This window comes from Hypomesus nipponensis, chromosome 22, assembly GCF_054491055.1.
Source record: "Hypomesus nipponensis isolate SF chromosome 22, ASM5449105v1, whole genome shotgun sequence".
In the NCBI taxonomy this organism is placed as follows: domain Eukaryota; kingdom Metazoa; phylum Chordata; class Actinopteri; order Osmeriformes; family Osmeridae; genus Hypomesus; species Hypomesus nipponensis.
This window is the reverse complement of record NC_140382.1, coordinates 11,949,124-11,976,686: the sequence shown is the minus strand read 5'-3', so window position 1 is coordinate 11,976,686 and position 27,563 is coordinate 11,949,124. Positions and strand designations below refer to the sequence as shown.

General features: G+C 47.1%; 1 protein-coding gene across 1 annotated transcript; it reads right to left on the bottom strand.

Annotated features, from left to right (window-relative positions):
- Positions 1 to 1,899: 1,899 nt before the first annotated feature.
- Positions 1,900 to 27,049, bottom strand: ndst3 (N-deacetylase/N-sulfotransferase (heparan glucosaminyl) 3). Its single transcript, XM_084687140.1, has 15 exons — positions 26,048 to 27,049; positions 18,905 to 18,992; positions 18,089 to 18,243; positions 16,720 to 16,905; positions 13,865 to 13,993; positions 7,426 to 7,608; positions 7,197 to 7,293; positions 6,832 to 6,955; positions 6,428 to 6,602; positions 6,090 to 6,260; positions 5,787 to 5,896; positions 5,431 to 5,533; positions 3,380 to 3,490; positions 3,051 to 3,218; positions 1,900 to 2,008 (listed from the first exon to the last, which is right to left on the bottom strand). Exons 1-14 carry the CDS (start codon positions 27,047 to 27,049, stop codon positions 3,210 to 3,212), a joined length of 2,643 nt encoding a protein of 880 aa, XP_084543266.1. The 3' UTR covers positions 1,900 to 2,008; positions 3,051 to 3,209.
- Between the last annotated feature and the right edge of the window lie 514 nt (positions 27,050 to 27,563).

Sequence of the window (27,563 nt, the reverse complement as noted above, 5' to 3'; positions counted from 1 at the left end):
GAATGTCTGGGTAGAGCAGAGGTAAAGGTGTAAGGGCAAAGCCGACCATGAGGAAATGCTTCTAGTAACTTTTACCTATTTTCCCAAAGTGGTACTATGTGTGTATATCTGTTTGTGTTTGTGTGTGTGAGATAGTGAGTTAGAGTGTGTGTGTTCAGTGTTGTTGCCTGTCTTTCCCACGCATCTTGGAGGTAAATACCTAATGTTAGTTAGAACATCAGTGGTCCCAGATCTAAAACTTAACACTAGCTTGTCAAACAATGTCTACAGGAATTTTAGACCTCTACCCCTCTCTCTCTCTCTCTCTCTCTCTCTCTCTCTCTCTCTCTCCCTCTCCCTCTCCCTCTCCCTCTCCCTCTCTCTCTCTCTCTCTCTCTCTCTCTCTCTCTCTCTCTCTCTCTCTCTCTCTCCCTCTCTCCCTCTCCCTCTCCCTCTCCCTCTCCCTCTCCCTCGCTCTCTCTCTCTCTCTCTCTCTCTCTCTCTCTCTCTCTCCTCTCTCTCTCTCTCTCTCTCTCTCTCTCTCTCTCTCTCTCTCTCACACACACAAACACGCAGAACACTTAGCAGAGGGGTGTCAAACAATTCTAGGAGGAATGGCAACCATCTTCTGTGTTGTCTCTGTTTGCTGAACAGGCAGTATATGTTGACGTAGCAGGCAGGTTAAAGCGCTGTGGTCAGGACATGTACTATGTACGCACAAGCATAGAACATAACAGTTGTATTGAGCATCACAGCGAGACAAAATGCTTAGTAGAAAAAATATGTAAAATGTAGCTCCTTAATTACTCTGGCTAGGACAATGTCATATAACTGTAATCAAACAAGTGACAATGGAAGTTTTGAAAGATTGGACAAACATTTTCAAAAAAATATTGTTAACGGCATTTTGTTGTCTCTGGCAATGACAATATAGTTGAATCTGATCTGATCTGATGTATTTCACAGATAAAACATGGTACTGGAGATCATTAAGGGTTCATTACTTTAAATAGTTGTTTCCATGAACAGATATGACTGTTAATGAAAGTCAAGCTCTAAAAATGACAGTTTAAGCCATTTTCATTTTAATAAAATACATTTCCAACTGCCTTTTGACAATAAACATTTCTGGAGCAACATGTCATTTATTTTCCACTATATTCAAGCAGGTTATATACCTGCATAATTTGATGCAATCTCTGTGTCAGGCAATAGTGGGGTCAGATGGCTGAGCGGTTAGGGAACCGGGATATTAATCAGAAGGCTGCCACCCCAGGGGCGTAGCGTAGGTTTGTTTTCAAATGTGGGTAGAACACCTTTTCTAATTACTGAGGATGTGACCATTGAATATAATTTTCTTGCCATTTTCAAGTGAGTGTGATATGAGGGGGCAGACATTCATGAAAGAGCCCGAAGATGACATCCTAAACATGACATGTAGCCAGTGGTACCCCTTTTGTGTCTCTGGTACACATCATTCACATATCTGTTCTTGATTCACAGGTTGTGTGGAAAAAAGCATGGATGGGAGTTTGGACAGATGAGAGTTGCTGCTGGTGTTTCTGAGAGTTGCTGCTGGTAGGTGGCCTAACGTGTGAAACAGGAGACAGCTCTCAACAAGGCAGAAAACGTACCTTGTAAATTGATTGCCATCAGGGTAGATTAGAAACGCTGCCATCTTGTGGTTGGATTGTTTTATTGCATTGTCACTCTGTTAACTAAGACATGTTTTTACAAACGTAAAGATCAACAGCGTAAGCTTTATCTTTCCTCACAGTGTTGGTAACTGAACATCCGAGCTCTTGGTTTTGCTATTCACACTGTGTTTGCGTCAATAAGGTGCAGTACCATTTACTGTCAAGAATCAGGTCAGGTCATCAGGTCAGGTGTGCATACTGTATGTATGTATTTATCGTGGTTCCCAAGACACTCCAAGACAGACATCACTATTCATCTCTTTATTTTGGTTTACTGAGTTGACATTGACATAGTTTTGCATCCAGACCGCAGCTATAGTGTTGATAGGCCACTGGTTAAAAAGGAGAAAACAAAGAGACATACATGAGCTTTTAAACAGGAATGTCACCAGTGGAGCCGGGGACTACATTTCCCAGAAACCCTTGGTGGTTCTGTCAGACTGTCTTGTCATGGAAACGGTAATGACATTGGAGGCAGGCAAGGAGAGGAGAGAAGTGTTATGTCCAATTCTGGACCATTTTGGTCTGTGTGTGTCTGTTTCAAGTTTACTGGATCCTTCTAGAACAAATACAATAACCACCAGACTGGAGGCATATTTCAGGCCTTGGTACTGAACCAATCCCATTCATAAATCCCAAAAAACAAAACTCCCAATATTTCCATCAAGACTTGCAAAAACACTCAGTGTCACTCCCCATTTCCAACAATGAGGACCCCTGTGGGGGAGGAGTCTCATACAGGTGGGCTAGGGCTGTCTTAAACTCTGCCTGATCAAAATACATACCGTTAACAGAGGAGTCTGCAGTCACACTCCAACAAAAATACAAATAAAATGTTTAAAAAAAAATCTGACATAGATCATAATAAAAATTGTCGCCCCTGAGTCAATGGTTCACCTTCTATTCTAGCAACAACATTAGTTAGTGTGTGTCCCCTCAATGTCTCCTCTATACGTTTACAGACAAAATAAAGACACGGGGCGCATGTGTGTGTGTGGGTGCGATGTGGGCGAGGCGTGGAACGGAACATAGTGCAAATCCATCTCCATGGAAACCAGACAGCTGACCAGCAGTGGTGTTCTGGGATCATAAATTAAAAAGGTAGAACAGAGAGGAAGGAGGACAGCAGAGCTACTGCAGGGTCCACGTGCACGCCCCAGCGGCCTCACGTGCACGCTCATCACTCAAAGGGTCAGTTCAGGGTCCGGGTAGAAAAAGGCTTCATGTTCCCTCTCCTTCTGTCTTTCTTAACTGTTTGGTTCAGTCTCACCTCCATGAGCATGTCCAGCTTCTGTTCAGCTCTCTCTCACACATCCCTTCTTCTCCAACCTGCCAACCCCTTCCATCATCCGCCCATCCATCCATCCATCCTACCATTCCCTGTGAGGTCAGAAAGGGATCAGCGTTCATGGATCCCGCAGGGACCATCCTGTCCCTAAAGGTCACCGCAGGGTCAGTGAGAGGTCAGCCCCTGTCATCATAAACGCCCTGGTCACAGTTCCCTAACCTTTGACCCTGGCGCCGGGGTGAGGGTTATCTGACCTGAGAATGAAAAAGAGGGAGAGAAAGGAAAAGAGGGAGAAAATATTTAGGAAAGACTGGTAAGCCTTTGATTATTAACTACTAGAACTAACCTGCAAATTGTATGTGTTATATGTGTGTGTGTGTGTGTGTTTGTGTGTGTCTGTGCGTGTGTGACCTACCTTTTGTAGTTCCTCTCTTAGCCAGGAGGGGAGGGGCTGTCCCAGTTTGTGGAGCAGCTTGGATAAGTCTATGTTATGTTCTCTGTAGTACCTGGACAGATAGGCACGCGCCTGGGGAGAGGGAGGGAGGGGGAGGGAGGGAGGGAGGGAGGGAGGGAGGGAGGGAGGGGGAGAGGGAGAGGGAGAGGGAGGGGGAGAGGGAGAGGGAGAGGGAGAGGGAGAGGGAGAGGGAGAGGGAGAGGGAAAGGGAGGGGGAGGGGAGAGAGAGAGAGAGAGAGAGAGAGAGAGAGAGAGAGAGAGAGGAGAGGGAGAGGGAGAGGGAGAGGGAGGGGGAGAGGGAGAGGAGAAAGTAGGGGGCAGAGGGAAATGGAGAGGGGGGGGGGAGAAGAAGGAGGGGAGAGAGAACATAGTGGGAGATGGTTGAGAGGACAAGGATGGGGAAGAGAGAGAAAAGAGGGAGGAATGGAGAGTGGGAGGGAGGGAGGGAGGGAGGGAGGGAGGGAGGGAGGGAGGGAGGGAGGGAGGGAGGGAGGGAGGGAGGGAGGGAGGGAGGGAGGGAGGGAGGGAGGGAGGGAGGGAGGGAGGGAGGGAGGGAGGGAGGGGAGAGGAAAGAGAGAAGTAGAGAGAGAGAGAGAGAGAGAGAGAGCGATAAGACTGATAAATAGGCTGGGCATATCGCTTTCCGCTAGAGGAATGGTAAGCTTCAGAGTTTCTTTGAAAATGCTGCGCACAGGAACTTCAAAATAATTATATAACAAGCACAATGAAAAATGGATGTCGTCATTTTCTTTTTGTTATGATTCATGTATTGGTTGCATGCACCATAGTGAAGTTACAGCTAAGTCTGAGTTACTTAAGACTTTCAAAATCTACACTTGGTTTTGTGAAAGGTTCTCCTTGTGTGAAATTGTAGTGGAAAGGTAAGTAAGACCACTATTCGCATTGAACCCCTGAAATAGGATGTGTTCAGAGTCCAAGAAAAGTAGAGACAGAACTGCAGAGTATGTTTAATTAATCTGCATACTGCTAGAAATGACACACCACCTATGATCTGAGACCAAGCTGCTTTTAATGCATATTTATCTGAAAATACATAGATGGTGTCTGTGTGTGTGTGTGTGTGTGTGTGTGAATCTATGATTCAATAAACAACTTGTTTTATAATTTTAACAAGACCCAGAGGGACCTGTTGCCATGGCAAAGAGCGAGGCAACAGGTGAGAAGGACCAGAGAATGAATGAAAAAAAAAACAAGAGAGGAATGGATTACATAAAGAACACAGGCATAGTCTCCTATTTCCATTCCCTGTGTATCACTTGATAGATCTGTCTTTCATCCCTTCATCTCCTGTGTGCATCCCTTCCTTGCTTTTCTCTCCATCCACCTCCTTCAATGTTTTGCTCCGTCCATCTCTCTCTCTTCATCTCCTCCCCTCTATTTTTCTCCATAGTGGGAGCTGAAATACATTTTAATTACAGTGGCATAGCCTGTGGGCTATGTATGTGTGTGTGTGTGCGTGTGTGTGTGGCTGCATGAAATGTATTCTCAGTGGGTCATTTCTCCATGGAGTCAGTAGCTAAGACAATGATTTATGGATTAGAATCTCTCTCGCGCTCTCTCTTCCTTTCTTTATCTCGCTCTCTCTCCCCCTGTTGTACTTCCTCCCTCTCCCCTTCTCTCTCAGGGGTGTTGTGTCACTATTGAATCCCCATAATTAGGTTGTAACTTCCTGGCAAGATCTGATTGGCTGACAGTTTCCACCCTGCCACACAGCCCTGTGGGAAATTTCACCACGGCAACAGGAGGGACTCTGGGATGTCAGCGTCCACCTCTCCCAGAATGCAGCAACCAGATGGCTGGTTCTACAATGTGACGCAACCCAGACGCTTTCTTTCTCTCCCCCTCTCTGCTTCTCTCTCTCTCTTTCTCTCTCTCTGTCTCTCTCTCTCTCTTTCTCTCTTTCTCTCTGTGTCTCTCCTCCTCAACATGTTTGTCGTGCCATGTGTGTGAGAGAGACTGTGGAGAATGATGATGTGTGTGTGTGTGTGTACCTCTGTTTCCATGGGGGGATACTTCCTGCCTTTGCTCTTCCCCAGACACTTGGTCCTCCCTCCCTCCAGGACCTGACACCAGAAGCCCTTCTGAGGATCAAACCTGGGAGGGGGGGGCATAGGGGGAGAGAGATTGGGAAAAGAGGTAAAGAGAGACAGGTAGAAATAGAGATATAATGTAAGAAAGGCAGTGAGAGAAAGGGAGGAGGAGGGAGGGAGAGAGAACAGAAAAAAGAGAAGTTCAAATGTCAAATCCATACCCATCTCCCACTGTCCACAAAGAAAAGTGATGAAGAGAAAAAAGAGAGGGAGACGTGTGTGTCTGTGTGCGTGTGTACCACAAGGTGGTAGCTTACGTGAGGGCCTGTGAGTAGTTGAAGTGTGGGGTCACCCCCAGGAACTTCTGGACCTCGACCATCACTGCTGCTGGGTCCCCTCTCAGCTGCTGTCCATCAATGATCAGCAGCTACACACACACACACACACACACACACACACACACACACACACACACACACACACACACACACACACACACACACACACACACCAGCAAAATGATCAATAGGTCATGATTACATCACAAAATAAAATTGTCTGTGTCCGAGTGTATGAGCATGTGTGCACAGTATAATGTGCACGTTGCTGTGTGTGTGCACCTGGTTGGCAGGGTAGTGGGCCAGCCACCTCTCTATGTGTGTGGCATAGAGCCCGGGGGTCAGACAGCGACTCTGCAGTGAGCGCAGCTCGGCCGGCGCCCCCCGGCGCGCACTGATGACATCATAGAAGGTGAAGCGCAGTGCGGCGTGGTCCTCGTGAGCCCTCTGGTGCTGGGGGGGTCAGAGGTCAGAGTCAGAAACTACAACCCAAACTTGCTCTCTCATTGTGAGTGTGTAGATGAGTGTGTGTGTGCATGTATCTGTGTGTAAGTGTGTGTGTGTGTGTGTGTGTGTGTGTGTGTGTGAAGGCATGCTTGCGAGCGTGTGTGTGTGTGTACCTGGTACCAGCTGTAGGCCCTGTCCGAGGGGTTGATGAGCAGAGTGATGATCTTGGCCTTGGGGAGCAGGGCGGCTGCCCGTCTGGCAGCGTCCTCTGAGGGGAAGTAGTTGGCGCTCTTCTCAAACAGGAAGTCAGTGGTCACGTTGGAGGGCACGGGGAAGAACTCCATGTACCTGAGAACGGACACGCACACACATACACACACACACTTGGTTGTATTTGACTCAGCTTGGTTTCCTGTTAGACTGGATTTTTTATACCATGTGTATGGATGTGTGTGTATGTGTGTGTTTGCGTGCGTGTGTGTGTGAGAGAGAAAATGTGTGAGTGTCCATGAGTGTGTGTGTGTGTGCGAGAGAATGCGTGAGTGTCCGTGAGTGTTTGTGTGTGTCCCTCCCTCACCAGTCCAGTCCTTTGTGGTAGTTGTTGGTGTTAAAGAACTGCACCTCCTCATACGTCTTGGGGCTGGGGAAGTTACTGGAGATGGAGGGATGCATCAGGAGGAACAGATAGAGCGCGGTCGTGCCTAGAGCAGAAAGAAGAAATCTCTCCATCACTCGGTCCTACTTAATCCAACGCTCACCAATTTAGTGGTGTGTGTGTGTTTGTGTGTTTGTGTGTTCATGCCTGTAGGCCTGACTTTCTAATGAGGCAGAAACATTTGACACCAATTAACTCTGAGACACTTGGCCTGGCCTTTATCCTTTGTACTGTGTGTATGTATGTGCGCGCGCAAGTGTGTGTGCAAGTGTGTGTGAACAGCATACCTGTCTTCTGTGGTCCTATAACCATAAACTTGGGTAGCCTATCACATGTCTTCTCTTTTGACCAGATGTCTTTGTGTCTCTTGTCGTCACATGGGTTCTAGAATGAGAGAATAAGAGTGTGGGGGGGGGGGATATGTCAGGGTGTGTTCCACAGACACTCCAACACATAAACACATAAATACACACACACACACACACACACACACAGATGAGAAAAAACCCTACAGACCTGCCAAAGGGGCTGCTTCTGGTCGGGAAAGAGGGTGAAGTACTTGTGAGCCAGCTGGAGAGGTGGGAGGGTGTGGAGGTTGAGGTTGGTCCAGGTCCTGAGGAAGGACGACAGGTGCACAAAAGTGTAGACGCCCAGACGATCGTTCCCATAGTTGGAGAGGTGGGTCATGAAGATGCTAACCTGTGGATACACACACAGAGAGAGAGAGGCGAGAGAAAATGTGTCAGTACTAATATCAGTATTGAGTGACATTCATGCCAAGAACCAAAATGCCAAGTAGCTCTTCTCCTCCTGCTACATTTCAGTACCGTATGAGACCACGTGGTGGCAGTAATGGGTCAAGCAAAACCAGGAAACGGGACTTGACCATAGACTCAGGGTGACTCAGTTTGTGTAAGTGTGTGGAGGACACACGCAGTGGGAGGACAGACAGACAGACACAGATACAGACAGACAGACAGACAGGTCTGAGAGAGAGAGAGAGATATTGAGAAATAGTGCTAGTGTGCCTGTAATGCATGCTTAAAAGTTCAGATGCACACACACACACACATACACACATACATACATAAATCTTTCTTGTGCAGTGTCGGGGAGCTTAAAAATTCTGGGTGAGATGTGAAGAAATGTTAACACAACCATTAAGATATGAATTATTGTTATGTGTGTTTGTGTGTGTACGTGCATGATTGTGTGTTCATGTGTTTGTGAGAGAGTGTGTTGATTTGTCTATGTAAGAGTGAGGGAGAAAGAGCAGCACAAGTGATATTTGTTCACAACGAGTGAAACACACGGGCACACACAGACACACACAGTATCCTTGTGACAGAGCGCTGTCGACGGTCCTCTTTAGCGCTGAAGGTTGCCGTAGATACGAAGCGACACGGTGTCGGGGTTTGATGGATCAGCGTCCGGCCAACCCAGCGGCACGCCTGGAATACTGATGGGGGATATGCACACGCGTGCGTACTGATGGGGGATATGCACACGCGTGCGTGTGTATGTGTGGGAGAAGAGGCAGACTAAACGTTGGATGTGTGTGACCGTGTTTGAGTATGTGTGCAATGTTTGAATGTGTGTATGAAACGTGTGTGCGTGTGTAATGTGTGTGTGTGTGACATCAAATGTTGTATGTGTATGAGTGCGTGTGTGCGTGTGCCTGTGTGTAACAAGTTTGAGTGTGTGTGCGTGAGTGTGTGTACATGCCCGGGAGCTATGGCATGTTGTGTTCAGCTCAAGGATCAAGCAGTAACCCTCTAACGACACTTTCCTCGACTGCCCGCGGAAAGGCAGTCTTAACAGGCAGCCTTAACAGCACACTCACCTGCACACACACACATTCACACACAAACACACACATTCACACTACGTCCCAAGTTTGTTTTGTTGGGCTACTTCTTCTCCACTTTTCCTCCGCTCTTAAATAATAATAATTATTGGGTGCAAAGCATTTGGAGAAGTAAGTCTTTTCTGCCGGTCACATTTCATCAGGTCAAATGTGGATGCTGAAGTTACAACCTAGTTGGACCGTGCGTTTGATATCGATCAAGGGTCAGTGCTCCGTCTAACAAATGGAGGGAGAGGAGGAAGCGAAGATGGAGGGAAACCTAATCAAGAAAATATGATCTAGCTAATAACAGCTTTCAGGCCACGCAAACACTATACCTCTCTCTCTTTCTCTCTTTCTCTCTCACAAAAGACGGTGAAAACAGGCAGGGTGATCAAAAAGTGATTTATGTTCCCTTCCAACCACTCGATATGAAGTCTGACTCAGACGACAGGCAGGAGTGTGTGTGTGTGTGTGTGTGACTGATGTCGAAGGCTGAGACACTCATTAGGAGCTCTTGTCTCCCCTGTTCAGACAGAGGAGAGGAGAACTAGTTGACACACATTTTTAAGGGATGGAAAACCCAAGACTGAACAATGATATACATATGTAAAAAACATGAATAATATAGATCACAAAGAACTCCAGTAGACTAATTGTTTAATTGAAACAGGATTACTGTCTTTCTTTCTGTTGCTCTTTCTTGTTTTTTTCTACTTTTCTTACATTCCTCTCATCCCCCCCATCCATCTTTCTCTCTCCTCTACCTTCTCTTCTGTAACTCTTTTATCTCTGTGCTGCCTCCATCCTCTCTCTTTCTCTCCTGAATTCAAACAGCTAGTTCATCTCCTTGTCTCCAATCTCTCTCTGACCTACATATCTTGATGAGGCATGTAGTTCGAACATGAAGTGATGTCCTTACACACACACACACACACACAAAATACTATGTTAGGTAGGATTAAGGTAATTCTGATGTTGTGTTTGCTGTTTGTAAATCCTGAGCTAACAACTCTGCAGTGATTGGTTATTTAAACTACCTTCATCCATCCATCTGTCTGTCTGCCCATCTGTCTGTCTGTCTGTCTGTTTTGCAAACTCTATATCCATCCCCCTCTTCCCATCATTGTCTCTCTCTCTATCTTTCCTTCCCTACCTCTGTATGAATATGGAGTGATAGAGTACCAGTCAGTTTCCCATTACAGACCACTTAGTTCCACATATATTTCGCTCGGATTGAATTCTTATTGCTTCTAAACATAAGCTCCGTCCCTCCACCTCGTCCTCCCTCTCTCACTCCTCCACGCCCCGCCCCCCTCCTGTGGGTAATTGAAAGCTGAACATCAATACAGCAAATGATGTCAGTTCAATTTGTTCAGCCTGCTCCTGTCATCGTCTACTGTCCCCTCTCCCTCTCGCTCTCGCTCTCCCTCTCCCTCTCTCTATTTCTCTCTCTCTCTCACTCTCTCTCTCTCACTCTCCCTCCTTCCTCCCCTCCTTCTCCCTCCCTCCCTCCTTCCCTCCCTCCTTCTCCCTCCCTCCCTGCTCCGCCCTCTTCTATCATTTCTCCTCCTCTCTGAATGTGTGTGTTTGTCGGTGTTGATGAGCAGTGAAAGCCTTCATGACACATCTGACTGGAACAAGGGAGGCCCTCAGAAACACACACACGCACACAGACATCTTATCCTCACTCTATACCTACAGTGTGTGCTTTTGTTTGAGTATATGAAATAGCCTACAAGTTTAACTATTATCCTATTGGCTAGCAGGGAAAGAGAGGGAAAAGGACTAAGAGAGCAAAAAAGAGAGGGAAAGGGACTGAGTGAAAACGAGAGAGGGACAGACAGAGAGAGAGAAAGGGGGACAAACAGAAAGAGAGAGAGAGAGAGAGAGAGAGGGACAGAGAGGGACAGAGAGGGACAGAGAGAGATTGTGCTGATATTTGGTCTTTTGCTAATAAGCTTGGTGGCAGAGCTAAGCGCTAAATGTCAGCCTTGATATATGTCTGCAGCTATGCCTGTGTCAGCTCCACTCACACACTCACACACACACTTTCACACACGTGCTCTCACTCGTACACATACACACACACTCACTCACACAGTGTCAGTAAGAGAGACAAGAGTAGAAGAAGAGTGTGTGTAGGAACATGTATGATGCCTGCTCGCAGGGATGTGAGCCTGTCCACTGGAGCATCTCCCAGGAGACACCAGGTGTCGTGACCTGAACAGCAAATCTGTCTCACCCCTCTATCTAACCCAATCTATATCTCCATCCATCCCCCCTTTCTCTCTCTCATGCTCCAGTGAGGCTGTGATTGTGTGGTGAGGTCCGGCTAGTGTTGTATTGGGTGTTTGCTGTGGCAGGGTTAGTTAATCGATGGACTGAGCTTTGGTGGAATGGATGGAAAGATAGAGGATAGGGGCCTGGAAAGAACATGTACACGAAAGCATAAAGGCACAAACACACCAACAACCACATCTCAAATAAATATATGCTGTTTTGTATAACTCACAGTCTCAAAATTATTGTTCACAATTATTGCTCTTCATATTCAGGTATTGCTCTCTGAACCTTCTATGTATATGTGTGTGTGCCATTCATGCACTGGCACACACACATACACACACACACACACACACACACACACACACACACACACACACATAGAAGTACCAGACTATGTCAATATGTGTACAGTTATTGTTCAAGTGAGCACCAAGGGCACAATGTGATTAAAAGTAATTTGAGCAGAAGTGACATTATTACCAATACATGCCCTGGTGGCATCAAGCCCAGACCACAACCCCCCTGCCCCCTCCTCCCCCCTGCCCCCTCCCCCCACCCCCGCTCACAGACCACAACATCCCTGCACACACAGAGACAACAACCACCCTGACCAACCGCACAAACCACAACCGTACTTCTCCCACACAGACGTGAGGGGACAGATTTAGCAAAACAGTTTGAAAACATTGTTTTTTCTTTTTTTTCTGTAATGTGTCATATTTAGGGAGTCATTTGAAAATAAAGTTTGTAACGTAAATGGTGTACCTTAGGCTTAGCCACAAAAGCTGAAATGTAAATGTTTATTATCATGTTGAGTGTTTGCGCTTGTATGTGAGCAAAAGTGAGAGATAGACAGAGAGAGCTTGTGTGTGTGAGTAGTCCATCATGTTTAAATTGCATTTCTGTTTGATAACTTCTCTCATTAAGAGTTGTTAGAAGACCATAGCCTACTCTCATATTACACTGATTAAGAAAGAGAAGAAATAACAGGGAGAGAGACAAAAGAAAGGAAGGAAAGAAAGGAGGATGAGGGAGGAAAAAAAGCAATTAGCCTCTGTGTTTCAGAGAGTGTTTCCATTTCTCACTCAATAGTTCTGGTGTGCTGTGGGTGCGTGTGTGTGTGTGTGTGTGTGAGTGTGTGTGTGTGTAGGTGTGCGTGCACGTGTGTGCTTGCAGACAAATATTGCTAGTGTCTGTTTTTGTGTGCACAGGCATGTGTGTGTGTAGTGCAAACGCTGTGGGTTATGAGAGCAATAATTGAATGTGAAGCCCCATTAGGAACAGGAAGGGAACGACAGCAACATAGAACACTGTGTTAATGCACTGCCACACACACTGTTTGGAATGTCGAATGCTCTATAGGAGCTGTATATCCCCCGTCAAATGAAAGATACCAAGAGGAAAACCAGGAGAGGGAAGAGCAAGGACAGAGTGAGGAACGAAGAGAGAGAGAGAGAGAGAGAGAGAGAGAGAGAGAGAGAGAGAGAGAGAGAGAGAGAGAGAGAGAAAGAGAAGGGGGGGGGGCAAAGACTGAAGAACCAACCGCCAAAAAAAGAAAAGGAGGTGAAGAGATAGTTAGATGAAAGACTGTGTGTGTGTCTGAGAGTGTGCGAGTGTGTGTGGGTCTGAGACTGTGTGTGTCTGACAGTGTGTGAGAGTGAGTGTGTGAGAGTGTGTGAGTGTGTGTGAGGAAGACACAGGGTGTGTTGAAGCTCCAGTACTTGACTGTGAAGTGCTGGATGTTCAGAGGCTTCATCTGGGGAAGCTCGCACACACCTGACACATCAGTAGAATCTACACACTGAGAGAGACAGAAACAGAGTGTGTGTGCGTGTGTGTGGGGGTGGTGGTGGGGGGGGCATACTTAGAGGGAAACCCAATTCTGTTTTTTAATTTCATGGCGGATTCGAGCTGAGCTGACACACACAGTGGGGGAATGAGGGGGAGGAAGGGTGTGTGTGTGTGTGTGTGTGTGTGTGTGTGTGTGTGTGTAGTGCATTTGTGTGTGAGAGAGAGTGTCTGTGTGTTTGACAGCAGCCCCCCTGCAGTGAGACCTAATTTAGAGTGGGGAAATGAACACAGACTCACCAGGAGATACTACCCCTTATAGAGAGAGAGATAGAGAGGGATGGAGAGAGAGATAGAGACGGATGGAGAGAGAGAGAGAGGGAGAGATAGAGAGGGATGGAGAGGGATGTAGAGAAAGAGAGATAGAGAGGGATGGAGAGAGAGAACGAGAGGGAGGGAGGGAGAGAACGAGAGAAAGAAAGGGATGGAGAGGGATGTAGAGAGAGAGAGATAGAGAGGGATGGAGAGGGATGTAGAGAGAGAGAGATAGAGAGGGATGGAGAGAGATATAGAGAGGGATGTAGAGATAGTGATGTCCATCTGCCTAGCTGTTCTGTGATGCTGTGCTGATTGCTGGCTACCATTGACTAAACTGACATGCTCCCACTCGGATCACTGACTTGGAACTCTAAATATCTGTGTTAAACTTACATTTACAAATTGTAATTATTACCCTTGATGCATGACCACATTTAGCCTATGGCCTGCACCTCTCTGTCACCGACCATCTCTAGAGGAGGGAATCCCCCACTGAATTGTTACTCCCATTCCTCAATTAATTTATCTGTGAGTTTGTGTCTACTTTGAGGGTTTAGATTGGTTTAGGTGTATCCCTGTAGGCATATGTGAGGCAACAAGGAAACAAGCACATGTCCATGTCAGCTTTTCAGATGAGACAAACACTCTCAAACACTATCGGAGCATCGACAGACAATGTGTGTGTGTGTGTGTGTGTGTGTGTGAGAAGCTCACCGGGTTGAGCAGCACGGTCATGAACAGCTCTCCTCCTCTGATGCTTCTGTCCAGCTCCTTCGGCCCTCCGGGGTACTCCTTATAGTAGATTGTGTGTGTGAACAGGCCGCAGGTTTGACGAGGAAGAACCTGCACACACACACCCACACACACACACACAGGGACACAGGGACACATACATGTATGTTTAGGACATATGCAAATGTATTCCATTCAAACCATTGATTACAGCTATTGTTTACGGACGGTAGCATTTTTGAGATACAGCATCAAAGATTCCATTTACTTTCACTAGAAAATAGAAAAGAGAGAAGGGAAGAGCAGAGCAGAGATTGGTTTGTAGTAAACCTTTCACTTGGTAGTGTCTTTTGTGTGAAATAGAGAGCCGGGCCAAGAAACAGATATTGGATTTGCTATAAAACATAGCAATAGCCCCCCCCCCCCCCCCCTCCAAACACACACACACAGACACACACACGCACAGTAAAGGCCACCAGAACCATGGACATTCAGCACTATTTCACCAAACCAATTATCCACACTGCTATAGCTCAAACTGGAGTAGTATATTTCTCAGACACTCACAGACATACACATGCTGACACACACACACATACACAAACACACACGCTGACACACACAAACACACACAAACTTTCTACATGTTCCTCTGTTTGGTTTTGATCTCAGAGAGCAGATCTCAATTTGCTAAAGGAGACAAACACACAACAATTTATGGTTCTGAGCAGTCTCAAATCTAGCTTCTACTGACTGCTTCTGTAACAATGGCAAAAAAGGCGAGATGGAGAGGGAGAGAGAGAGAGAGAGAGAGAGAGAGAGAGAGAGAGAGAGAGAGAGAGAGAGAGAAAGAGAGAGAGAGAGAGAGAGAGAGAGAGAGAGAGAGAGAGAGAGAGAGAGAGAGAGAGAGAGGGAGATGCTGGCTTAACTTTAAAGGAAGCTAACCCACTGTCTGATTGATGAAAAGCACCAAATCTAAATGCGCTCTCCAGAGTTAATGCTACTGTGATTTAATATTTTAATCTAAGTCCACGCCTTTTGCTCTGTCTCACACTACCGCGCATGTATGCATGCACGCATGCACACACAGACACACACACAGAAATATTTAAATTGTATAGTATAGCCAGTCGTCTATCCTTAGTTGGCACTGTGCTTGGTGAGTCTGTAGCTCGCAGGACAGTCTCCATCCATCAGAGGCCCCAGGGGCCTTGCAGACTACGTAAATACAAAAAACTACATTTCCCTATAGCCATCAAAAACTTAGACTGAACACCATTTCCCAGGGCACACCATTGCCTTCTTGGGAAAATCTACTCATCAGAAGGCTGTCGAAAGAGAGAGCGGCTAGCAAAAAAAGGCGGACAGAACAAAAAGTCGATGTGTACTGTAAATCTTCTCAGGTTCTCTTAGGCTAGTCTGGAGACCGGGAGCAGAGTTGACGCGTCCATTGTATGGGCTGTCTAACGAACGCGTTTCCGCTGCGCGCCTCCGACAGCACAAACAATGCTAACTGCTAATCTGTGTGTCAAACACCTCAGCTGAAAAGAGGGCGTTGTCGTGCTGTCATGGACAGGGGAGAGAGGGAGGCTGATGTTACCAGCAACAAAAGTCGACATTCCATGACAAACTCCTTTATTGCTCAAAAGTTTGGGGCGAAAAAGAAGTCTGAGCTATGATTGTGTCTGACTGGAGTCACACCCATATCCTCTCCCACACTCACACACACGCCCATATCCACTCACACAAACACACACTCACACACACACACGCCCATATCCACTCACACAAACACACACTCACACGCACACACGTCCATATCCACTCACACAAACACACACTCACACACACACACGCCCATATCCACTCACACAAACACACACACACACACACACACATATGCAGTCAAAAACATCCTTTTCTACTCACACACAAACACACATGCACAGTAAAGTAAAAAACATGTGTGAGTCCAACGCTACAGTTAGGGTGGGGATCAATAGAGAGATGAGGCTGTACAGAGCTCAGGTCTATAGATTCACATCCGACACTAACACACAGTTGTGTGTGTCACAGTGTGTGTGTCACAGTGTGTGTGCGACCCACACACTGTGGCTAGGGGCATTGATTGGCTGTTTAAAACGGCAAAAGCATTCTATCTCTGCGGACATTCCATGATGGTGTTTTGTGTATGTGTAGGAGTGTGTGTGTCCGCATGCATGGGTGTGTGCATGTGTGTGTGTCTGCATGCATCTCCATGCCCTTACCATGTTCTGTTGTAAATGAAGCCGTTGTGTGTTTGTGTAGGTGTGTGTGAGTGTTGGCGTGGGTGTTCCTCTCCTGAGTTAACTCGCTGGCTGACCAGCCTCGTTAAAAAGGGGTCAGCTCACTCACACAAAGGAAAGCAGCAGGACGGAGGGTGAGCGCCGGACACCGCCAATGTGTGTGATATGACTTTGCTTTGTTCCCTGTTTTATGGCCCACTGAGGTGAAGAGTGACTGCCCGAGTACTGTGGCTCAAAAAAGTTATTTAAAAACACCTTTTTGTCAATAAGACACTGGACATCTATGTATAATTACCGCATGATCACGTTATCTGCCTCAACCATACGTGGCTCACGCCGATATCTCTTAGCGGTTTCCACAGTGTGTCCATGTCCTCACCACGATGTCTCTGTGGATGAAGCCCTTGTGCGCTTGTATAGCTGTGTGTAGCTGTGTGTAGCTGTGTGTAGCTGTGTGTAGGTGTGTGTAGCTGTGTGTAGGTGTGTATAGCTGTGTGTAGGTGTGTGTAGCTGTGTGTAGCTGTGCGTAGGTGTGTGTCCACATCTCCTCACCATGATGTCTCTGTGGATGAAGCCACGGCGGTAGCGGGCAGGCTTGAGGTGCGGGTACTCCTCTGTGCTGGTCACCCTGATGCCCCAGGCTCGTCTCCAGGCCTCGTACAGCTGCAGGTGGACCGGGTACACCCCCGAGTGGTGGGGCGCTACTGCGTAGCCCATGTCCACGGGGATGCCGTGGTCCTGGAGGGACGCACACACACATACACGAGCATGAGCAGATGCACGTAGGCACGCACAAAGGTAAGCAAGCCTGTACAGACACGTGGAGAGAATTAGACAGCATGACAGAGATAAATGCAAACGAACTGTACACAAAGGGGCCTTATGTAAACACACAAGGGCACACGCACACAAACCGACATACAAGTTGACCTTGTAACACTGAGGGAGTTGTGTTTATGCTAGAGCCCCAGCCTTCGTCCAGCAGACTGATGGTGTCCTTCGGAACTACCATATACACACATACACACATACACACACACACACATCGAGGGCTTCATACAGCACCGGCAGCTGAAATCTACCAGAAACGTGTCTTACATGCCAATATTGTGATGCGGACACGCACAGACACGTACACACACAAACACACACAGAACCACATGCACACCCACACCCACACAAAACCACACATCCAAACCCCACACTAACCAACATACACACCCACACAGACGAAAACCATTCCACATCCACACATGCAACAGCTGATGGAACTAAGTCCAAGAGCGTATCCCAGTGAGTTTTGATGAGTGTTTGAGTCCGTTTGAAGATGACAATAATAAGCAGTTTGACTCCGTAATAAGAGTAATATCATTCTCCACGGGGTAGTAGAGATTCAGTAATGTGCCTTAGGAGCGAAGCAGTGATGAAATTACTAACAGCAATATTAGTCTCAGCAGAAGCCTCTCCCAGGAGAGAGCTGATACACCGGAGGAGAGAGAATGAGGGAAGGATGGAGAGAACCAGAGACAGAAGGATGGAGAGAACCAGAGACAGAAGGATGGAGAGAACCAGAGACAGAAGGATGGAGAGAACCAGAGACAGAAGGATGGAGAGAACCAGAGACAGAAGGATGGAGAGAACCAGAGACAGAAGGATGGAGAGAACCAGAGACAGAAGGATGGAGAGAACCAGAGACAGAAGGATGGAGAGAACCAGAGACAGAAGGATGGAGAGAACCAGAGACAGAAGGATGGAGAGAACCAGAGACAGAAGGATGGAGAGAACCAGAGACAGAAGGATGGAGAGAACCAGAGAAAAGGACAGGGGTGGAGAGCCTCAGCATGTACATTACATATGTTCGCTTGTTCGCGAGAACATTCACATTCATGTGTGAGCGCTTGCAAGTGTGTGTGTGTCTCACCAGAGCAAACTCCTTGTTGAGGATCATCTGCTCCAGTAAGGAGGACTGGTTATGGAAGAGGTGAGGCTGCATGTGACTCCACATGTGAGGAAACCACCAGAACTCATCCACGTTCCTCAGCAAGACATCATCCCCCTCGTCCTCCTCCTCGGTACCTAATCCCACACACACACACACACACGTATTCCCGCACCATGAGCACACACAAACACAAACATATGTAAGCACACACACACACCAAGATTCCACACACCATTAGTACACACACTCATTAATGCATGATGATGATTATACACATGTACACACACATGTACAAAAACACACACACCATTAGACTCAGTAATGGAACCAGAAGCTTCATAGAATGAATTTCTATATATACCCTAAGGTAGTCCTTCTGATGAGTTGCCATGCCAATAGCGCTTGGGCTGAATTTCAGCTGTGTGACTGATACCATGGTGATAAGCTTTCCTAACACAGAAATGCTAAATCCTGAACTTTACTTTCACAAAGATTGAACACAGCATACAGGATTAAAGTGGATGGAGCAAAAGTTGCTGTGTAACCATTCACCATTATACTGTAGTAGGATTGGTGCTATTTTTAATTGTTGCAAATACATTCCAGTCCTGTACAAATAATCTCCTTATAACACAATTACAAATGATCCCACTCAAATACATTCTCAACTGTCTATTTGAAAGTAATTGGCCAACCAGTGAAGCCCTGGAACTGTAAGTGGGTGAGTTTGAGGGTAAGTGAATAAGAGGATGAGTGAGTGAGTGGGTGAGTGGGTGGTTCTAGAGTAGGACCCACCTGTGTGGTAGAACTTCCCAGAGAAGCCCAGGTTGAAGGTAAAGTTTGAGATCTGGGACCGCAGCTGATTCTGTGTATCCAGGAGAGCCTGGATGGAGAGAGAGAGAGAGAGAGAGAGAGAGAGCGAGAGAGAGAGAGAGAGACATCCATGGCGAAAGAAGAGAGAGATAGAGAACGAAGAGAAAGGGATAGAAAGATGTAGAAGATGTAGGAAGATAGAGAGAGTGAAAGGTGGATAGGGAGACAGAGATGGAGAGAGGAAGATGGAAAGAGAGAGAGAGAGAGTGGGAGAGAGAGAAAGAGGGAGATCAAAAAAGGGAGACACCCACACACAGTTTGAAGTCATCTCCAGTGTTATAATCAATCCTTGTACTGCACATCAACCTTGAATATCCTGAATGCTCTGTGGTTTTAGTGTTTCAGTCCTCGGAATACAGTAGCTGGAGTCTTGTGGATCTGGATAAGAGCGTCTGCTAAAAAAAAAAGACTAAATGTCTTGTGTTCATTTATAAGAGTAATATTCTCCATGTTTCACTTGTCTTGTATAACAACTCTCTGCCAATAGTTAATCAGGACTTTCTCCCTTGTTTTAATGACTTCATTACTCTCCTGACTCTTATACAAAAGCACTGTCATGGGTATTAGCTTCAGTCTCGCACACACATGGAGTTGGACATTTAATCATACACATGTATTCACACACATGCAACCGGCAGCACACAGATAAAGATGTGTGCTCGTTCGCATGCACGCTCTCACACACACACACAAACACACACATACACACAACCATACCACAAGCTAATGAACGCTAAAGAAGGTCAGTGCTTTACTAGCCTCTAGAGGGCGGGCTTATAGCATGCCCTGCAAACCCACACACTCCTCCCTCTTCATCCCTCTCTCCATCAAACACTCACCCCCCCACTCCCTCCAGCACTCATACCTCCTCAGCACCACCACCCCCCCTCATCATTTTCTTATCCTTCGCACTTCTCCTTCCCTCTTCTCTTTTGCTCCAGCTTAAACTCTTATCTGGTCTCCTTCTCCCTCTTTCTCTTGCACTCTTCCTCCTCGCTGCCCTCCCCCACCACTCCCTTTCAACCCCCCTCTCCTTTCTTCTCCATACCTCCATCTCTCCCTCGCTTGGTGAAAATGTCACATTCTCGGGAGACAGGAGTGTTCTAATTTGAAAGGAAGGCTGAAACAGCAGCCAGGACGAGGAGTGCGTCGCCCTCTTTCTCTCTCTCTGGCTCAATCTCTCTCTCTCACTGTCTCTCTCTCTCTCTGTCTCTCTCTCTCCCTATCACTCTCTCTCTCTCTGTGTCTCTCTCTGTCTCTCTGTGTCTCTCTCTCTCCTTGTCTCTCTCTCTCTCTGTCTCTCTCTCTGTCTCTCTCTGTCTCTCTCTGTCTCTCTCTGTCTCTCTCTGTCTCTCTCTCTCTCTCTCTCTCTCTCTCTCTCTCTGTCTCTCTCTGTCTCTCTCTGTCTCTCTCTCTCTCTCTGTCTCTCTCTGTCTCTCTCTGTCTCTCTCTGTCTCTCTCTCTCTCTCTCTCTCTCTCTCTCTGTCTCTCTCTGTCTCTCTCTGTCTCTCTCTCTCCTTGTCTCTCTCTCTCTCTCTGTCTCTCTCTGTCTCTCTCTCTGTCTCTCTCTCTCTCTCTCTCTCTCTCTCTCTTTCTCCCTTGTTTTCTCTTTACTGCTTTGTTTCCCCCACTTGCTCTCAAATGCCAGCAACACATGTTTTGTTATCTGCTTCTATTTATTGTTATTTTCCCTCTCTATATATCCATCCATCCATCTAGCCATATACACTGTATCTCTACAATAGTTGCAGGAAGGCCAGTGTTGTTGATCTACAGTGCAGACACAGCCCTATTTAATAAGCCTGAACAGCCACAGCACAGTAAGTATTCATAGTTGCCACACACACACACCCACACACACCCACACACACGCACACCCACACCCACACACAGTGGCTCATTTGGTGTAATCTAATATTGCTGAAGACAGTCCCATATTGACAGATGTACCCCACTCCCTAATCTGATCCCTTGTCTCCCTCAAGACAGTATGTTTTACATCTTAACTCAATACGCACACACACACACACACATTCCAAACCACGAAAAACACACATTGTAAATTATGTTTATGTCAGCACACTTTGCATCCTAACTCAATACACACTTCCTGATATGCCCAGACCTAATGTATTATTAACATGATGTGTGTGTACGGGCACGTGCGTGTGCACGTGGGTGTTTATGGGTCTGTGTGTGCCACACAGTTTGAAACATGAGCATCTGAAGTCACAAGAATATGGTGCATGAACATGGACAGCCTACTCTGCAGTTATATACAGGAAGTATTATAATTGTATTCTCAGTTGTAGCTTATAGGGGACCATATACTTCAATGAAATATTATATTCTTGAGGTGCCCCTGTTCTGTAAAGACACAGAAGGATTTGCAATCCCGAATGGGCCCATATTTGAAAGGAATTAAGAAGTTGGTTAGCATAACAGGCTAGAGTTTTATTTTTTAAGCCACTGTTTTCCTTTAAAAACTTTCACCAAAATAATTGTTCACTTGCTAGTTTGAAAGCAAGCATAACAAAACATTGAAAACAGACAGAGTAGAAAAGCTTGATTTTGGATTAGCCTGTAACATCAAAGCTAGCTGCTACCCTGTAGCACACCATAGGCAAACATGCGCTGGGATTAGTGGTTAGCGATAGCACTCCTTTCAATGCCCAGTCTTTCAGCAGCTAAAATTGTTGCTAGTATCAGAAGACCTGCCAGGGGGTGGGTGGGTGGGCACATGTGTGTGTGTGTGTGTGAATGCAAGGCTAGGACAGTTATCCACAGCTGGCTAACATGGTTAAGCGACTGAAGATGTGCCAGAGGGAGGATGGGCATCAAACACCAGAGGAAGATGGGCATCTGGACAGCCACTCCTCATACATGCCAAGCTTTCACTCCTTCCTCCCATTTTCTCTCCCTTCATTTTTTTGGTCAATCTTACTGTTCTCTCCCCACAGTCTAACTATAGATTTGCTGCCCACTCAGATGGACTGTGTGTGTGTGTGTATGTGTGTGTGTGTGTGTGTGTTTGCCAAGCCTCTCAACCACGCATGCCAAGCGGAAACAAACAAACGTTTTAAGCCCCCCACATGTTAGGACTCGAAGTCCACAGCCCATTTTAAGTATGTGTGTGTGTGTGTGTGTGTATGTACAGTTGGTGTGTGTGTGTCTGTTTTGTTTGTATAAGAGAAAGCATTTCAGTGTGTTTCATCCTCTCTTCAAAGCAGACCAGTCCTCCTGATTCATCAACATGATTAAACTGAGCTTGTGAATGAGTGTGTGTGTGTGTGCAAACTGGGTCAGTCATCTATTTGATGAGCTGAAGAAACCTCTTTCTTGTTCTCTCTTTCTCTCTCTTCTTTTCTCCATCCCTACCCTACCTCCATGTTCTCTATCCTTTCAACCCCCCCATCCCACCCAAACTTCACTGGTATGTGCACCAACCCATCTATCAACTAAAAGGATATTTAAAAGTTGCATGGCTTTAAGCAATAAGAAACAAATGGTTACCCAATTGACCACCATTTTGTTTGCACTCATCTTAAACTTTAAAGCTATTGAATGTCACTATCACTATTTAACAAATCTGATCTCTCAAATTATTCACAAAATGATGACTGGGCATATCTAATTTAGCCAGCCACTCAGCACATCTTAACATCATCAGGACCCTCCGGGCCACAGATGGTGTGTGTGTGTGCGTGTGTGTTTGTGTGTATTTGTGTGAGTGGAGGGGGGGCTGAAGAGAGAAAATAAGATAAGGAGAAGTAGGAGGGGCAGAGAAAGGTGAAGATTGAGACGATAAAAGAGACATACAGCTCTCCAGGGACCACCTGATCTTTGAGAAGGAGCGAGTGAAAGAAAGGGAGGGATAGAAAGAGAGAGACATTAGGAGAGGTGGATGGGTAGATGCAGCATGCACCCACACACACTGTACACACACACACACACACACACACACACACACACACACACACACACACACACACACATATGGGCTAGCCATCTCCGATGAGGGCTTGAGACAGGCAGGTAGCATAATTCACTCTGAGATTACATCAATGGGGTGTTCCACACTTAATCATTATAATTGAGGAAATACAGTGGTGTGCATGGGGACAGGCTTGTGAGCGTATGTGTCTGTGTGTGTGTGTGTGTGTGTGTGTCTGAGTGTGTGTGTGTGTGTGTGTGTATGTATGAGTGTCTTTATGTGTATCTGTGTGTGTGTGTAGATAAAGATATACATATAATACAGAGAGAGAGAGAGAAAGATGGAGACGGAGAAAGGGAGAGGGTGAAAGAGATATATATTGAAAGAGGGAGAGAGATTTTTCGATAGACGGATAGAGAAAGGGAAATTAGAAGGTATTGCTTGTCACCAGATGAACTCATGGAGCGAATCTAATGAAGAATAGAAGGGGATGGTGGCATTTTAATTGGCTTTCTCTCTTTCTATCTTTCTCTCCCTTTCTCACCACTTCCCTCTCTCTGTCTCTCTCACTCTTTTTAGTCTACCTTTCCTGCAACTGTGCTTTATTGCATTTATATATAATATCTGTGCTCTTGAATTGACTTAACAAGTAGGTTACTTAGTACCACAGACACCTACATAGGCACCTTGCTGACACATATGAACTGTGTGTATGTGTTTGTGTGTGTGGAGGGTTTATTCTGGCATACATGTAAGATCCCGCATGTCTCCTATTTTCTTTCCCAGTAGCTCCTCCCCCTGTCTTCTTCTCCTTTCCTTGCCTACCTTGCTTCTCCTCCCTCTCCTCCGCCCTGCTTTTTGTTTTTCATTAGCACTCCGGTAGCTGAAAGCACTCCCCCAGGTACCATCACCCCCCCTCCCCTCCCCTCCCCTCCCCTCCCCTCCCCTCCCCTCCCCTCCCCTCCCCTCCCCTCCCCTCCCCTCCCCTCCCCTCCCCTCCCCTCCCCTCCGTCCTTTATCTGATAGGTAGCTAACCTGAAGGTATGCTAGATACAGAGAAAAAAGGAAAGGTGAAAATAGAATATCTGGGTCTCAATGTGCTTTCTATTTTTCTACCTCTCTCACTTCCTTTCCCCTTCCTTTTAAAAAACTCGTCCTCCCTCTCTGCACACATACTGTATATAAGTACACGTGTACATGAATTAATAAATGGACATGTTTTTTCCTCACACCTCAACTCTTTTATCAGTCTCCTACCCCCCTCTTCTCCTTCCTCTCTCTACCCCTAGACCCATTTTCTTCAATCTCTGTCTCTGTCTCTCTCTCTCTCTCTCTCTCTCTTTCTCTCTGTCTCTCTCTCTCTCTCTCTCACTCTCTCTCTCTCTCTCTCTCTCTCTCTCTCTCTCTCTCTCTCTCTCTCTCTCTCTCTCTCTCTCTCTCTCTCTCTCTCTCTCTCTCTCTCTCTCTCTCTCTCTCTCTCTCTCTCTCTCTCTCTCTCTCTCTCTCTCTGTGTCTCTCTCTCTTTCTCTCGGTCTGTCAGTTATGGCAGCTTCAGATGTAATCCTCATGTATATTTATGCCTCATTCCAGCCTAAGCAGAACAGAGGACAGGCCCTAACACTCAGAACTCCTGCTCCAGATTGCGTGTATTAGTATTTGTGAGTGTGTGTCTGTGTGTGTGGAGGTGCAACATTGTCTTTGTGTGTGCTTGTGTATTTCCTAAGTGTATACTGCGTGTGCATGTGTGTGTGCATACAGTATGTAAAAACATTTCTCTTTCTCTATATTCATTCGGGGCATGACTCCTCCACTCCTCTCAGGCTGCCCATCCAAATTCCACCTCCACTCATCCATCGCTCCTCCTCTTCTCCTCTCCCCATCCCCCTCTTTCTATCTCGGGGAGTCGGCTCATTTTTCAGATGCACGATGGGAAGGATGTCAGACATTGACGGAAAGTGACATTCTAATCTAGAGTGCTGATGTACACACACACACACACACACACGCAAACACACACACACGGAAACACTAACACTCTCAATCACACACACACACGCACACACGCACATACCCTGTGCGTCCCTGTCAGTGTGCTCCAGTGAGGGAAGCAGATGCCCCCGGTCTAATCTCATACACATCACAGCAAAGCAACATAACTCTCACCTGTCTCTCTCTCACACACACACACACAATACTATGTTACACTCACAGCTTAAGTGATGGTTGTCCCTGAGCAATCTAAGCGGAGAAACAGAGATGACGGGTTCAGCCAACTCCATTCTTCTGTTTTGTTTTGAGGTGTGAAACCATTTTAAGAGACTTTCCTATTTCAGATTTACCATCTAGACTATTCAGAAGTCTGCGTGTGTGTGTCTGACTTTGTGTCTCTGTGTGTGTGACTGAGAGTGTTGATGTCATCTGTGTCTGTGCTCGTGTGTGTCTTTGTGTGTGTATACGTGTGATGGAGAGTGTTGGCGTATCCGTGTGTGTGATTGAGTGTATTGATGTATGCATTTGTGTGTATCAGTGTGTGTGTGTATGTGTGTGTGTGTGTGTGTGTGTGTGGGTGAGGGACAATGGTGGTCTTGAGAGGCGGGCTGCATGGCTGACTCCCCTCTGGTCTCTCTGAGAGTGAGGGAACGTGGGAATAAGGGAATAAGTGCCATTCATCCCGTTCCTGCACGCCCTCTCTTTCTTTCCCCTGGCCCCTTCTCTCTCTCTCATTCACTCTCTCTCATTGTCCCTCTAAATAGACCCTTTAGCTCAACCTAAAGCACCATTTGAGCTAAATACTCTCCTCTCTATAGCACAACACACACGATCGGAACAACACACACACATTCCCTCCCCACAAAGCCTCCCTCCGTGACAGCGTCAAACAATAATATACTATTTCAAAGAAGTGGTAAAAATAGATATTCAATGAGTGTTTTACACATTTAAACTTGTGTTTTGGGGTAAAAAGTGGCTCACTCAACCGCAAGTCTTTTGACCTAACAAGCTCTGGCACTTGAGACTCACAGTTTTGTTCAGTGAGAAAACTCTAGATCACACTTTATAGCAGTGAGAAATGATTTCAATTAGACGCAAACTTATGTAATGATCAAACACAGACACACTGTACGCCATACCTTGACATCCTTTGCATTCATCCTCGTCCCCTCCTTCCCAACGAAGATGTCATCAATATCAACCAGGATGTGGCGATCCAGCCCAAGTGACAACTTCCTGTCTGTGAGGTATGAGATGGCGTCCACCAATAGCAGCCTGTGTAGCCAGTAGCCCAGCCCATGTCCGAACATCACCCTCCTCACGCCATCGTACGCACCCGTGTCCTGTACCACTGTGGCCTGCAGGCCCAGACTGAAGCCTGGAGCTGGATTATCCCCACTGCCCGCCCCGGGGGCTCCCTCCCTGGGTCGGGCCTGTAGGACGGCCTGGTACGAGGAGTGGTTGGTGGAGAAGGAAGTCCAGTCATCTCCAGGGAGCGTACCACGGTCAATGCCAGCTTTGGTGAGGTGCAGCAGCGGTGAGTTTGCCGCCACGTAGCAGTCCCGCAGTGCCTGATTGGTCCGCAGCACCAGCGGGAGACCCCGGAGTTTGAGCAGGGGCGGCGAGTTCTCATTGGAGCGATAAAAAGCGATGATGCCCACCCTGTACTCAGTGCAGTACTGGTGCAGCAGCTGGCGGTTCCACGTGTCCATGTGTGTATACTTCAGGAGGTTCTCGTAAACGACCAGCGAGTAGCGTCCTCGCCCCTTGTCCGTGAGCGGCGGCAGGTCCCCCTTCCCGGGGGCGATCTCCGTGCGGAACTGGAACCGGGCCGACTCCAGTATGGCCACGATGTCCTGGCCCAGCTGGGAGTACTGGGACTCCACCAGAACCAGAGCCACAGGGTCTGTGTGCATGTGCGTTTGCGGGGGGTTGGGAGGGTGGGGGTTGGGGGGCGGGCGGTAAGGGGACAGCGGGAGGGGCTGCGAGCAGGCGGGCTCCCCTGACTGTCCGAGCTGGAGGGAAGGGGCAGAGTTGGTGAAGAGGAAATAGGCGGAGAGCAGGAGGGAGAGGAGGCAGCAGGAGGCCAGGAGGAGGAGGAGCCTGCGCAAGTGCCGGCGCACACGCACAGCTGCCGTCATCACGAACACTGTGGGTGTGTGTGTGTGTGCAGCTGACGGGGCTAATGAGTGTGTGTGGAGGAGCGTATGAGAGACAGGATCAAAGAAAGGTGTTTTTCATGTCACCATGGCAGGAAGCAAAATGAGGGTGTGTGTGTGTGTAGTGTGTGTGTGTGTGTGTGTGTGTGTTGCTTGTGTTGCTTGCCTTTTAGCTCAAAAACTAACTCCTCGCTCTCAGTATATGCTTGCGATGAAATCTTTACACTCTCTGAGACGTCTGTTCAGGTGATGGCTGTGATCCTGGGTATCTGTTCAATAGAAAAAGGGACAAACTGTAAGGTTAGCAACAGGGTTTAGTGTGTATGTGTGTGTCTGTGTGTGTGTGTGTGTTCCTCGTACCCCTGGGAGCATGAGGGCACAGCTGGTAAAAGCAGTCCTGATTGAAAGCAAGCCCACAGCCTAAGGGCATACCCAACCTCTCTGACGGACACACACACACACACACACACAGCATGAGGACAGGTGGCAGACTGAG

Bases quoted from the DNA above. Each gene is read 5' to 3' on its own strand.
- ndst3 (XM_084687140.1), bottom strand. From the start codon at position 27,049: ATGACGGCAGCTGTGCGTGTGCGCCGGCACTTGCGCAGGCTCCTCCTC. The intron at 18,993-26,047 runs GTATGGCGTACA...CTCTCCATCCAG, and splicing joins TGAATGCAAAGGATGTCAAG to GCTCTCCTGGATACACAGAA. The intron at 5,897-6,089 runs GTGCACACACAC...GTGTGTGTGTAG, and splicing joins CCCACTACCCTGCCAACCAG to CTGCTGATCATTGATGGACA.